Source organism: Procambarus clarkii, chromosome 62 (assembly GCF_040958095.1).
Source record: "Procambarus clarkii isolate CNS0578487 chromosome 62, FALCON_Pclarkii_2.0, whole genome shotgun sequence".
NCBI classification, from domain to species: Eukaryota; Metazoa; Arthropoda; class Malacostraca; order Decapoda; family Cambaridae; genus Procambarus; species Procambarus clarkii.
In genome coordinates, this window is record NC_091211.1 from 27,107,275 (window position 1) to 27,122,142 (window position 14,868).

At 51.9% G+C, this 14,868-nt stretch overlaps 1 protein-coding gene across 1 annotated transcript in view; it reads left to right on the forward strand.

Moving 5' to 3' along the window:
- Positions 1-1,226: 1,226 nt before the first annotated feature.
- The window catches only part of LOC138354289 (rab3 GTPase-activating protein catalytic subunit-like), a 43,450-nt gene continuing 29,808 nt past the window's right edge, over positions 1,227-14,868 (forward strand). Inside the window, exon 1 of the mRNA XM_069308412.1 lies at positions 1,227-1,520. Within this exon, the coding sequence (XP_069164513.1) occupies positions 1,463-1,520 (58 nt within the window). The 5' untranslated portion in view covers positions 1,227-1,462. The remainder of the gene's footprint in view (positions 1,521-14,868) is intronic.

The following is a 14,868-nucleotide window of genomic DNA, read 5'->3' on the forward strand; positions in this document are numbered from 1 at the left end:
AACTGAGGTACCACTGAATATATATAAAATTTAGGCTTGTATCAAGTTTTCCCCCCAAGATTGAACTGCTGACCCTTCCTAGGATGCAGCCTAACTCCTGGGTACCCACTGTTCAGTGCATTAGGTGAAAGGAAATGTGCAAAAATGTGCACCTGGCAATCAAACACAGGATTCCAGGGTGAGAATCAAGAATGAGAGTAATACTGTAGTAATGTACTTAAATTAAAAGTTTTATAAAGTAGGTTGTATAATTTTCTTATCAGCCTACCACTAGTTAATCTTTTCAGATGTCCAAACCAATATGTATTTCTCTTGACCCCACTCTGCTGCCTCTCACCTTCGAGCCAACTCTACTGTCTATATTCCATACACTTCTGCCATTCCACGCTCATGCTATTTTTACAGAGACTGACACTGGGTGGCCTATATGTAATGTCACCTGGTCCATCCCTCAAATGATTACTCTTGTAACATTTGTGCCTTTGATTATTCTTCCTTAAGAATCCAGAATCAGATTATATATTTAAAGTTAAAAAAAAATCTTCAATACTCCAATCTGAACTGAATTAGTTCACAGCCATTAGTTTATAATGAGACAATTAAAAACTTGCCTAATCTGAAAAATCCAAGATAGGAGTGAGAAGATGTGAAATAAGTTTTTAGTGTTGAGACTTCCTTACAATGTTTATACAACAAATAAGCAGTAGAAAATAAACATCAGACAATTCTGAGGCATGTCCACTGTTGGTTTTAGCACTTGATAGCTATTGCTGTGTTTATCTCGATATTAAAATTTATTTTTCTTTCAGTACCTAACCATTTAAAGTTTCACATTTTGTTTATTAGTTTGGATACGGTCACAGTTATCACTATTCATTAACTTATAAACAGAACTAGTAATCTTTGTGTTTTGTATGTAGAGCCAGGGTAATATGTGGAATTAGGTACATAAGCACTCTTTTTATATGTTAAAGCTAGATAGTTATATCTGTGAAATAATCATACTGCAATGAGCTCAAATCTTCTCTGGATTTATATACTGCACTGTGTTTTCTCATGCAAGATCTATCTAATTAAAACTCGCTAACTGCAACTTAAATATCCAGAAATATGATGAATTATTTTTCTTTAGACATATCTTCAGTAATAAAAGTAAAGATAAGGACAATTATATTTTAATATTAAGAGTATCAAAGTTTAGATATTTGTCTTAAAAACATAATAATTTGTTTCAGAGTTTACTAAGTAATATGAAGAGTAGTGGTGTTGATGGTTTAATATGGCGTTTGGCTGTTGTGTTGAGTCATGTGATCCACTCTCTTGGTGGATTGCCAGCTGCAGCTCATCTCTGGCATGAAGTGGTTTTGGAACTACGATTTCGCTGGGACAATGCAATTTTAGTCCCAGGTATGGCAGTGGGTCACCTGATCTTGCATCAACATTACTTCACCAAAAGCTTCAAATGCTAAACTGTTGTATAGTTCGAAGAAGGGCAAGGGAGAAGTCCATGTCTAAATCTAGTAAGTGATTATCTGCGATTTATTCAATTTTAAAATTTATTATTGACTTTTGTGTTGGGCTTAACCCCTGGGCTGTTCTTGTGATTAGAGGGTGACATATTTTGGCTGCAATAGGGCGAGGAAGTCTGGCAAAACTGAGGCGTTGACAGAGCAATCGTTGGAAGATGAGGATTCGAACCTGCATCCGAGAGTATCCCAGACGCTGCCTTAATCGACTGAGCTACGACATGGTCAAAAGGAGTTGAAACCAAAGTTCTACTGAACTCACTGGATCCTGCAGCCTCTCCGAGGCACAAACCAGGGTTTTACACAACTTCCCCCATGCACTCAAGCTATGTCAATAGCTATGTTCTTCCTCTTCGCCCTTACTTCATTACACACAGAAATCACAATTGCGTGATGCATCAAATGAACAAATCCACAAGGGCCATGACGAGGATTCGAACCTGCGTCCGAGAACATCCCAGACGCTGCCTTAATCGACTGAGCTGTGTGTAATGAAGTAAGGGCGAAGAGGGAGAATGGCATATTGACATAGCTCGAGTGCATGGGGGGAGTTGTGTAAAACCCTGGTTTGTGCCTCGGAGAGGCTGCGGGATCCAGAAAGTTCAGTAGAACTTTGGTTTCAACTCCTTTTGACAATGACGTAGCTCAGTCGATTAAGGCAGCGTCTGGGATGCTCTCGGACGCAGGTTCGAATCCTCGTCACGGCCCTTGTGGATTTGTGCACTATATTTTCACGTTATATATAAGTATCTACATTTGTGCTCACCATAGGGAACCACTAAGATGATAAAGCGATTCTTGACAATAACAGGTGGCCACACAGAGTCAGCAGATGGAGCTACCTCCCTCCCTCCCTCTCTCCTTCCCTCAGCATTACTGTTCCTACCATACTATGTACAGCTCTAATTATCATAATCCTGCTATTATCAGAATCTTGGTCATTTTTATCAGTCAGGGGTCTTCTATAATACTATCATCGCTAAATAATACGAGTTACATACGTATTTTTATATTTTTTAGGCGATACTGTAGTAACAAGCTGAACAGCAGGGCTGTTAGCTCATGCTGCATGCACCAGCCTCGGTTGCTCACTCAGTACTGATGCTCTCACACCCGGGAATGTTGCCCACGATTTTTTTTAAATGGCGTCTGTTTACAATAGCCTTGAGGAAGCTGATGTGAACCTTGTGTAGCCACGGAACTTTTAAATCTTGTGCGGTACTCCAACACATCAATAGCTGTGGTGTTCAATTCTGTGACAGTTACTCACCACAGCTATTGATGTGTTGCACAGTTTAAGGGTTAAGGGAGTGTTTGTAGTATTATGGTATAGATATCTGTTAAAGCTTGTAGATTGCTTCACCTTGATGACCAAACCACATATCAGAAGATGAAACGACAATGTTTCAGTTAGACCTGGACCATTATCAAGTCTTGTGATAGAAGAGAGGATAGAAGACTATGCTTCAGGCATAGTATGTACTAGCTCTATCTAGAAATCCAACATTATGTTTGTAATTCATTTTCAATGTATGTACCTTTACCTGAATAAACATCTTATATAAGTATGTACTGTACTGTGAAGAGGAAGAGTATGTCGACTGTGTCGGCTGCTTTGTGGAAGTTGTTTGCGCCAATTCTGAAGGAAGCGGTGTACTTTATCTGTTCTTTGCTTCCCGTCTCATGTGCCGGCAGGAGGTGCTCATTTACACTTTGGATTCCGTTTGGGCCCCAGGTTATCTTGAGATGATTTCGGGGCTTTTTAGTGTCCCCACGGCCCGGTCCTCGACCAGGCCTCCACCCCCAGGAAGCAGCCCGTGACAGCTGACTAACACCCAGGTACCTATTTTACTGCTAGGTAACAGGGGCATAGGGTGAAAGAAAATCTGCTCATTGTTTCTCGCCGGTGCCTGGGATCGAACCCGGGACCACAGGATCACAAGTCCAGCGTGCTGTCCACTCGACCGACCGGCTCCCAGGCTCTTAGATTTTCGTCCCCTTTCTGGGGGGAGCCCCGTCGGCTCCCCGGAGCTATCCCAGGCTGATATGCTAATGTCAGACTTTGGCATCAGTCATGTGTATGGAGTTCTTAGGCCTACCGGGGACCACGGCCAGAACCGGGCCCCCTCAGAGAGGCAAGGGGAGCAATGGCCTATAGAAGCCCCTGTGTAGTTGGAAGCATTCTATGTCTGCCATCGACCGGAACAGGCACCCAGAAAGGTAAGCGCCCCAAAACAAACCCCTATTCTGGTTAAAATTGCTACCTAATACCGAACTAGTGGATAGAACTCCCCAACCGAAAACAAGCAAATTAGTGTGACGTCACACACTGCCGCGCCGCTGTCTGCGCAGCTCCCCCCTCCCTGGGAGGGGGAAGGGGGAGCCCCAGACCCCCCGCGCCGGCTACCCACACCTCAGTTCTTAAGGCTGATGCTGTAGGCGATGGTCGTGTGCTCTGGCTCCGGTGTCGCTACTGCACTGTGCTTTGAGTGTGGTGTTAGTTTTGTGGGTGCGAGAGCCAGGAGTTATCTTCAGTACTCGGGCTGCATGCGCCTAGGGCTGCCTTCCCTAGGTGCCCTGTAAGTACTGCCCTTGGGGCTTGGGGCCACCTTCCACAGGCTCCTCGGGGTCTGCCTCTGCTGGTCCGTTTTACCTTTCGGTTTTTCGGCCGCCTGTTGGGCTCTTGGGTGTTCTGTTCTCCCTTGTTACCGGCAGGTTAGAGGCAGTTTGCACTGGTAGGGGCGCAGGGTGCTGCTCAGCTTGTAATTCCCGACATCGCGGCCGGCTCTGTTCCTTGGGGTTCGCTGTCCTCTTGCGGGGTTTTGTTTTTCTTTTTGTTTTTGCCTGGTGGGGGGGTTCTGTCATTTTATTCAGTTTGTTTTTGCCCTTCCACTGTTCTCCTCGGTGGCGCCCCCTGCTAGGTCCCCGTGAGTGTACACGTCCCTGGGGTTCAGCTTTAGAAGTTTGCTTGGTAGTTTTGGGCGCCGGTTTGCAGCACCCTGCCTGGGACTACCTGAGCGCGAGTCCTCTTAAAGTAAACGCTCAGGACCCTGGGAATCCCCTAGGGGGCGCGTGGGTCCGATGGATGTGACCCCGGGGTCCCCACTCGCTGTGTGCGAGTTTGAGGGTTGCTCGGTCCCCTTGTCTCAGGGTGACCCTCATTGTTTTTGCCTCTGCCACGCTGCCTGTTGGGTCGGTGATACTTTCGACCCTGAGTCCTGTGAGTGTTGCTGCTTGCTTGTGACTCAATTTACCCAATCCTCTGATGATTCTATTCGGGTACAGGCGGCACGTGCGTTGCAGTCTAGGTTTCGTCTGTTGCAACGCGCTCGGTTGGTTGCTTCCCCGGATGCCCCGGGGCTGCCCCGCTTTGCTTTTCGAGACCCGGACTTGGGGGTGGGGGTCGCTTCGATCCTGGTTCAGTCCGCACCTCCTCGTCCTTCCCCTTCTGTTCGTTCTGGTCCCCCGCCCCTGCTTCCGGCCCCGAAGCGTCTGAGGGTTTCGGGGTCGGAGCAGGGGTTACTTGATCTCGAGACTCGGGCAGCTTCGGGGGTTGCCCCTTCCGGGGGGGCGGCAGAGGCATTCGAGTCTTGTCTCCCGGCCGAAGCTTCAGGGTCTGACCAGTGGGCCCCCCTTCCTCCAGCTTTTCCGGCTGCTCCGTCCTTGTCTTGTGGGGTCGGGGCTTGGGGAGAGGACTCGGCCTCAGGTCCTGTGGTGACGGACCTCGAGGCTGGGGAGGGGCTGACTTGGGGGCCTTGGGCCCCGCTGGACCCCGCCTGGGTTTTTCTTCCCACTGAGCGGGGCTTATTGTTACAAGGAGTGGGGTTTTCTTTCCCCCCCTCTGCGTACGAGTTGGATTTGGTGTCGGCCCCTCCCCGGGTACGGTTCCGTGTTCCCCCGGGTACGTCGGTTCCGTCCTTCCGGAGGTTTTCGGCTTATCGCATCCAACCTGGTGTGGTGCGAGCGGCCTTTGCAGCTTACCTCCTGCGTGACCCGGATTATGCCTCGGAAATGGATCCGTCCACGTTCAGGTTTGGGACTTCGTTCCCTTTCTGGCTCCGTTACGAGGTTCCGGAGTCATCCTGGCTAGCAGACTGCCCCTTGTTTGGTCTGGATTCCTGGCATTCCTTCTGTCGTTCCCGCACGCTGGAGTGGCGGGAAGCTTCCACGGTGCTTCAGGTTTTCCTGGGGGGTGACCTTGAGTACCTGAATGAGTGCTTGTTTGCCCCTGCCCTTCCCCGCGATGTGGGCGTTATTCAGCTCCATGTGCAGGTTCCCTCCCTTTCGGCGGCGCTCGTGGCGGAGGACTTGCGCGCTCGGGACCTTTTGTGTTCGGCCTTGCGGTTCTTTTCCCTCCTGGAGCTGTCTTCGGATTGGCTCGTGGAGGATGTGGGGACGCTTGGGTCCGTCCCGGGGTCCGGCACCTTGTCCTCGGCTGCGCGTTCGTCGGCTGCCTTGTTGAAGCTGTTCACGCCGATTTTGCGGGATGCGGTTTCACTGTTCTATGCTTCCCGTCTCGCGTGTCGGCAGGCGGTGCTGGGTTCCTCCGTGGAATCTGCTTGGGCTCTGGCTCTTAGGCGTTCTTCACCTTTTTGTCCTCTCCTGTTTGGGGAGTCGGCCGTGGCGCAGTTTATTCAGGCTGCGTCGGCGGCTTGTCGTCCGATGTCGGACTTGTTGGTTTTCCGGGGGTCCCGGGGTGGGTCTTCCCGGAAAGGTCGTGCCAGGGCTCGGGGTTCCTCTCGTCGTGGTAGGCCTCTGGTGTCAGGTTTGGGGTTGGCTCCTCCTGCGGACCCTCCCTCGTCTGGTCGGCGCGGTGTTCGCGCTGTGCGGGGTTCTGGGTCTCGTAAGGGTTGCCGGCCCTTTCGCGGTTTGCCCCTTTGACGGGGCGATGGGGGGGCGGCTTGCGCTGTTCGCCCGCGCCTGGTCCCACGATTCGTGGGCCTTTCGGGTCGTGTCTCGCGGCCTGCGGTGGCGTTGGGTGGCCCCTCCCCCCTTTGGGGGGTCGGGGCTGGCGGGGCAGGCTTCTTCCCCTGCGCTCTGTCGAGTCGTCTTGGAGTGGGTACGCTTGGGCGTCGTCGAAACGACGTCGTCCCTCAGATGGGTTTCCCGTCTGTTTCCGGTTCCGAAACGGGACTGCGCGGACCTGCGGTTCATTCTGGACTTGTCCCGTCTGAACCCCTGGGTTCATTGCCCTTCCTTTCGGATGACTACGCTGTCTCAGGTTCGGCTCCTCTTGGAGCCGGGTGCTTGGATGGTGTCCCTGGACCTCCGGGACGCTTATTGGCATGTCCCGATTCATCCGCGGTTCAGGGACTGGCTCGGTTTTGTAGTGGGGCGTCTGAGTTACCGCTTTCGTTGTCTCCCGTTCGGGTTGAACCTGGCACCTCGCGTGTTCACACGCCTTACACGGGTTGTGGTGGCTCGTTTGCGTCTCCTAGGTGTTCGGGTGTTGGCCTACCTCGACGACTGGCTGGTTTGGGCTCCCAGCCAGTCCGCTTGCTTGCTAGCCAGGGATTTGGTTCTTTCCCAGCTCGCCGGGTTCGGGTTCTTGGTGAACTGGAGGAAGTCCCATCTGGTTCCCTCTCAGGTTCGGACTTGGCTGGGTCTCGTGTGGGACTCTCGGACCGCCTCCTTGTCTCTCTCTCCGGAGTCTCTCCTGCGGCTGCGGTCCCGCCTTCGTCTGTTTCTGGAGGGCCCTCGGGTCACCCGGCGGTTGCTCGAGGGGCTGTGCGGGAGCCTGAACTTCGCGATGGTGGTCTACCCGCCGGGTCGGGTTTGGCTTCGACGGCTGTTCTGGTTCCTTCGGGGTTCTCCCTTCCGCCTCTCTCGCGATCGCAGAGTTCGACCCCCGGGGGACTTGCGTCGGTTGCTGCGTCACCGGCTTCCTCTTCGGGTTTTTCGGGGTTCAGTGCCTTGGCGCCTACCCGAGCCCTCGCTCGATGTGTACACGGATGCGTCGTCTCTCGGCTGGGGTTTTGTGACCAGTGCTCACCAGGCCGGCCAGGGGCGTTGGGATCCGTCCTTCTGTCGAGCTCACAGTACGGTGCGGGAGTTCGCGGCAGTGTGGTTTGCTCTGGGGAGGATTCGGGTGGCCCGCGGATCGACGATTCGGCTCCATTCGGACTGCTCTCCGGTGGTTCATTGCCTGAACCGCGGGGGTTCGATGCGGTCCTTGTCTCTTTGGGGTTGGTCGCTTCGGGTGACTCGTCTGCTGAGTTCTCGGGGTTTGGCTCTCCTGGCGGTTCACGTACGGGGCGTGTCCAACGTCTTGGCCGACGCCCTGTCTCGCTTCGTTCCCCTCTCCACGGAGTGGACGGTCGACGACGAGTCCTTCCGTTGGCTTTGCCAGACGTTCGGGCGCCCCGAGGTGGACCTCTTCGCGTCGGCGTGGTCGCGGCGTCTTCCCGTTTATGCGGCGCCCTTCCCCGATTGCGAGGCCGTCGGGGTCGATGCCTTTCGGCTCGACTGGTCGAGGTGGGGGTTCCTGTACCTCTTTCCCCCAGTTCGGCTGTTGCTCCAGGTCCTGACTCGCTTAGAGACTTACCAGGGGAGAGTTGTCCTTCTGGCCCCTTGGTGGCCGGCCCAGCCTTGGTTTCAGGCGCTGGTTGCTCGGTGTCCGAACCCGAGGGTTTTCCCGCGGCTCCGCCTCTTTCAGCAGATCGGGCCGGTACGTCACGTAGCTGGTTCGATCTTCTCCTCGAGTCTTCGCGTATGGTTTTTTTGACTCGAGTCTATCATCAGCTCTATGGTGATCAGGTGGCCTCCTTGTTGGTGTCCCACCTGAGGGCTTCTTCTCGGCGGCAGTATGAAGTTTCCTGGCGGTCCTTCCGTTTCTTTTTGCGTCTTCGTCGTGTTAGCTCCTTGTCTGTTCGGGTGGTCTTGTCCTTCCTCTCGTGGTTGTTTCAGGACCGTCATCTTATGCCTAACACTGTCGCTTCGTATCGTGCGGCGCTGGCGGAGCCGCTTCAGCTTGCTTTCGGTATCGATGTTACGTCTGCGCCGTTTCGCAAGCTGTCTCGTGCATTGTTTCACCTCCGGCCTGCTCATGCGTCGCCTGAGCCGTCCTGGTCTTTGGACAGAGTGCTCGCTTTCCTTTCATCTCCTCGTTTCGTTGTGGCCCCTTCGGTCCAGGATTGTTTTTCCAAGGCACTTTTCTTGTTGGCTTTGGCCTCTGGGGGTCGGGTAGGGGAGCTTCATGCTCTCCTCCGGCGCAGGGGTTTCTGCTCTTTTGGTCGTGGTGATAGTTTTGTTCGTTTGCAGCCGTCTCCTTCTTTTCTGGCGAAGAATGAGACTGCTGCGTTCCGGAGGGGTCCATGGGTGGTTGATGCTTGGTTGGTCAGGCCGGGGGTGCATCATGTTTTGTGTCCGGTTGCGGCGCTTCGCCGTTATTTGCGCGCCACAGCTTCTGTGTCCGGGGACGCGCTGTGGGTTGATCCGGTTTCCCTTCTTCCCTGTTCGCGGGTTCGGGTCTCTCAGGTCGTCCGCAGGGTTATTAGGTCTAGCCAGCCTGCGGTCTATCCCCGTGCCCATGACGTTCGTAAGTTCGCGGCTCTTGCTGCCGTCTTTGGGAATATGTCTTGGTCTGATATTCGGGCGCGGGGATTTTGGCGGTCGAACAGGGTCCTGGCTGCTCGTTACCTTGTGAATGTCCCTGGCCCTCGTCGGGCCTGTGTTGCTTTGGGTCGGCGGTTGCAGCCAGTTGTCTCGGCTTCGAGTTGAGGGGTGAGCGACGACCGCCTCCCGGGTAAGTCCCTCTTTTTCTGTCTGTGGGTAGTTAGCTCCGGGGAGCCGACGGGGCTCCCCCCAGAAAACCAGCGTTGAATGTAATGAAACGCCATTTTCTGGGTGAGTCCCGGAGGCTCCCCGGCATCCCTCCCTCCCTCCGGTCGGCGGTTTTTCGCGTTTTTGACATCCAGCCTCAAGAACTGAGGTGTGGGTAGCCGGCGCGGGGGGTCTGGGGCTCCCCCTTCCCCCTCCCGGGGAGGGGGGAGCTGCGCAGACAGCGGCGCGGCAGTGTGTGACGTCACACTAATTTGCTTGTTTTCGGTTGGGGAGTTCTATCCACTAGTTCGGTATTAGGTAGCAATTTTAACCAGAATAGGGGTTTGTTTTGGGGCGCTTACCTTTCTGGGTGCCTGTTCCGGTCGATGGCAGACATAGAATGCTTCCAACTACACAGGGGCTTCTATAGGCCATTGCTCCCCTTGCCTCTCTGAGGGGGCCCGGTTCTGGCCGTGGTCCCCGGTAGGCCTAAGAACTCCATACACATGACTGATGCCAAAGTCTGACATTAGCATATCAGCCTGGGATAGCTCCGGGGAGCCTCCGGGACTCACCCAGAAAATGGCGTTTCATTACATTCAACGCTGGTTTTTTGTTCGTTGTTGTTTGCAGAGTCTGCCATGGTGCATTTTCTGCAGGCGGCTTCGTCTACTTGCCAGCCTATGTCGGACTTGTTGGTTCTCTGGGGAAACCGTGGTGGTACTGCCTGGAAGGGTCGTTCATGGGCTTGTGGTTCCTTCGGTTGTCGTAAGCCAGTAGTGCCAGGTTCAAGGCTGGCCTCTCCTGCTCAGCCATTGGCATCGAGTCGGCGCATTGGTCGCTCTGAGCCTAGGTCGGGCTCTCGTTAGGTTCATCGACCCTTTTGCAGTTCGACCCGTTGATGGGGGGAAGGCTTGCGCTGTTTGCTCTCACCTGGTCCCACGATTTGTGGGCATTTCAGGTAGTTTCCTCCAGCTTGTGGTAGTGTTGGGTGACTCCTCCTCCTTCGGGGGATCAGGGCTGCAGGCCAAGCCTCTTCCACTGCATCCTGTTGGGTCATCCTGGACTGGGTTTGCTTGGGTGTGGTCAAAATGACAGTGTCCCTCAGGTGGATTTCCAGTCTGTTTCCAATTACCAAAAGGGGCTGTGTGGACCTGTGGTTCATTCTGGATTTGTCCCGTCTGAACCCGTGGGTCTCTTACCTCTACATTTGGATGACCACTCTGTCCCAGGTCTGGCTGCTTTAGGAGTCGGGCGCTTGGTGTCCCTGGACCTCCGGGATGCGTATTGGCACGTCTCAATTAATCATCTCCATTCAATATTCATTAAGAAATGTAAAGTACCAGTAGTGCGAGCGCTCAGCATAATATAGAGAAAGAGCCTGGATACAGGGGAGATACCAGCTGCACTTAAATCAGCAGATACAGCTAAGCTGCACAAGGGGGGTAGTAAAGCCTTGGCAGAAAACTATAGACCAGTTGCACTAACATCTCTCATAATAAAAGTTTTTGAAAGAGTGATTAGGAATTGGGAAAACAACCCAATACAACATGGATTTAGAGCAGGAAGATCCTGTCTGTCAGTTACTCAACCACTATTACAAAATCACAGAAGCTCTAGAAGAAAAGCAAAATGCAGATGTTGTATACACAGACTTTGCAAGGCATTCGACAAATGTGACCATGGAGTGATGGCACACAAAATGAGGTCAATGGGGAATAACTGGTAAAGTAGGACCCTGGATACTCAATTTCCTGTCGAACAGAACACAAAGAGTAAGTCAATCAAATAAAATAGAGCCCAAGCGCAGTTAAAAAGCTCACTGCTTTTCAAACTCCCACAAGTCAAGCCTCAGGCCGGGCTTGGGGAGTAGAAGAACTCTCAGAACCCCATCAAGCAGGTATCCAGGGTTTGGCGACTGGCTCGGTTTTGTTGTGGGGCAACAGGCTTGCCACTTTTGTACCTTCCATTCGGCTTCAATCTAGTACCTTGTGTGTTCACACGCCTTACCCAGGTCATGGTGATCTGTGATCTGTTAGGTGTTCGGGTTCTGGCTTACCTCGACGACTGGCTGGTGTGGGCTTCCAGCTGGTCCACGTGTTCCCTTGTCAGGGATTTGGTTTTTTCCAGCTCACCGGTTTTGGGTTCTTGGTGAACTGGAGGAAGTCCCACTTGGTTCCCTTTCAGATTCGGACTTGGCTGGATCTTGTGTACTCGCCTATTTGTGCTTGTGGGGGTTGAGCTCTGGCTCTTTGGTCCCGCCTCTCAACTGTCAATCAACTGGTATGGCACAATCAACTTGTGTGGGACTCGGGACTCTCAAACCGCTAACTTGTTTCTCCCTCTGGTGACGTTGCAGCGGCTGCAGTCCTGCCTTCGGCTGTTTTTGGAGGCACCCAGATCACTCGTCGGTTGTTCGAGCAACTTTGTGGGAGTCTGAACTTCGTCATGCTGGTCTACCTGTTGGGTCAGATCTGGTTTCGGCAGCTGTTCTGACTCCTTTGGGGGATATCCCTTCCGCCACTCTCGTGATCGCTGGGTTCGGACCCCAGAAGCCTTGTGTCGGTTCTTGCATTGCCGGCTTCTTCAGGTTTTTTTGGGGGGTTCAGTGCCATGTCATCTATCTGAGCCCTCACTCGATGTGTTCACGGATGTGGCATTTCCTGGCTGGGGCTTTGTGACCAGTGATTACCAGGGTCGGTGGGGTCCGTTTATCTATCGGGCTCACAACACGGTGCAGGAGTTCGTTGGTATATGCGTCACCCTTCTCCGACTGCGAGGCCATCAGGGTCAATACCTTTCGCCTGGACTGGTCGGGGTGGGGTTTCCTGTACCTTCTACTCCCCCAACCCCTCGGTTCAGTTGTTGCTCCAGATCCTGGCTCGCTTGGAGACTTAACAGGGGAGAGTAGTCCTGTTGGCCCCTTGGTGGCTGACCCTGCCTTGGTTTCAGACGCTTGCTCGGTGTCCGAACCCAGAGGTCTTCCACGGTTCTGCCTCTTCAGTAGATCAGTCCGGTCTGGCACGTGGCTGGTTTGATCTTCTCCTCCGATCTTCTCGTCCGTCTTTTGACGCGAGTTTATCACCACTTGTGTGGTGATCAGGTGGCTTCATTGTGGATGTCACACCTGCGGGTTTCGTCTGTATGCCAATATGAAGTTTCCCGGCTTTTCTTTCGGCACATTTTGTCTCTTCATAGATTGTCTTCGATTTCTGATCGGGTTGTTTGTCCTTCCTCCCTCTTGGTTGTTTTAGTACCATCATCATATGCCGAATACTGTCACCTTGTATCGCGTGATGCTGGCGGAGCCGCTTTAGCGTACGTTCGGGGTGGATGTCACTTCTGCTCTGCTTCATAAGCTTTATATGCATTTTTCCACCTCTGGCCTGCTCGTGCACTGTCTGAGCCGACCTGGTCTTGGGACTGGGTGCTCTCCTTTCTTTCTTCACCTCAGTTTGTGGTGGTCCCTTCAGTCAGTGATTGTTTCCAGAACGCCTTGGTTTTGTTGGCTTTGTCTTCTGGGGGTTGGGTTGGGGAGCTTCATGGTTTCCTTCGGTGCAGAGGCTTCTGCTCTTTTGGTCTAGGTGGAAGTTTTGTTCATCTGCAGCCGTCTCCTTTTCTGGCAAAGAATGAGATGGAGGGCTTCCGGAGGGGTCCGTGGGTTATTGATGCTTGGTTGGTCAGGGCGGGGGTGCATCGTGTGCTGTGTCCGGTTGCGGCTTTATGCCGTTACCTGCATGCCTTGGCGTTTGTGTCCGAGGATGCATTGGGGGTTGCTCCAGTATCCCTAATTCCCTGTTCCAGGGCTTGGGTCTCTCAGGTCATCCACAGAGTTAAGTCTAGCCAGCTTCTGGTCTACCCTCGCACCCATGATGTTCGAGAGTTTGCGACTTTGGCCGCTGTATTTGGAAACATGTCTTGAGCTGACATTCCGGTGCGGGTGTTTTGAAGGACGAACAGGGTTCTAACTGTCCCTATATCTTGTTAAATGCGGGGGGCCCTCAGCAATCTTGTCATCTTGGGTTGGCAGTTGCAGCCAGTTGTCTCGTCTGAGTCATGGGTCGTGCGGTGTAGGCCCCTCCTTGGTAAGTCTCTCTTTTTCCTGCTCTTGGATAGCTAGCTCCACGTAACCAATGGGGCTTCCCACAGAAAGCCAGTGTTGAATGTAATGAAATGCCATTTTCTGGGTAGGAAGCCCCGGAGGCTCCCTAGCACCCTCCTTCCCTCTGTTCGGCAGTTTTTGTTACATTTAGTCGGTCTACGAACTGATGATCCGCAGCTTGGGCCCCCTCCTCCCCCCCTCCTCATGGGGTGGGGGTAGCGAACGAGCGGCGCATGGTGTGATGACATGTTGCTTGTTTTCTTGTTTGCCTTCAGGGGAAGTTTCTAGCCTCTGTTCGGTCTCGGGTTACAATTTTCCTACCAGTTGGGGTCTGTTTTGGGGCGCCTATCTTTCTGGGTGTCAAACCCCGGTCAATGGCGGACATGAAAAACTTTATACAAGGGAGTTTCATAGGCCATTGCTCCCTGCACCTTTCTGAGGGGACCATTTTCTGGCTAGTGGTCCCCTAGTAGGCATGACAATTCCATATGACTGAAGTCCCATACTAATAATAGCTAATATCAGTCCAATAGCTCCAGGGAGCCTCCGGGGCTCTACCCAGAAAATGGCGTTTCATTACATTCAATGCTGTTTTTTTTGTTAGGTAAAAGGTAATTCTTATTATGGCTCCAATCACATTGTTAATGTTTTTCATAGATGGGTGCAACATTATAAGCAATAGTAAGGGACCTTGGGAAAGCCAGTGAGCCTATTTAAAACCAAATTCTATGGTTAATTTTAAATTTTGAGATTCCCAGTTTTCATTCATTGTGTTCTTTTTCCCTTGAAAATGAGGTTTCAAGGCTTGGGCATGATAAATCTGCCTAGATGTAGTGAAATCTCTTTACACACAGGTTCTCTTGGAAGTTGTCCTTCATATGACAGGATAAAATTAAAATTTTGCTTGGTAAAATCAGCCCATAGAGCATGGACTGATTTCAGTATGGTTCCAATCACGTTTTTTATTTTTGTAGATGGACCTCAACATTTTAAGAAACAGTTGGAGCCTTGTAAAGCTATTGAATATATAAAGTCAAATTTTGTTTTTCAGTTTGGGTTGGCAAGGTTTTAGTTTAACACTTTCGCTTCTGGATAACATCATTGTCGTCCTAAAATCAACACTAGTACAGTAGTTCGCAAGAGGACGACAATGCCGTCCAAAATCCAAATATTTGTTAAAATTCCATTTGTTGTCTGATTATTGTGAAATTTGTTTTAAAATGCTCGCCAACGTCTTCCTGTTCTCTCTATACCCATGTGCCATCATTACACTGCCACGTAGGTAGCCACCAACCCAGCTAGATGTAGGTGGGTGGCCACCCACCCACCCTACCCTCGAATCGAAACGTGTGCCCATTCCTGGTTGTTTTACCTCGGGTACTTTTTGTTACTGCCTTTATAAACACAAAACAAACAAAAAAAAAATGAATGATATAGTGTAACAAATAATGTCGGTAATGAATAACTACTGTAAACAAA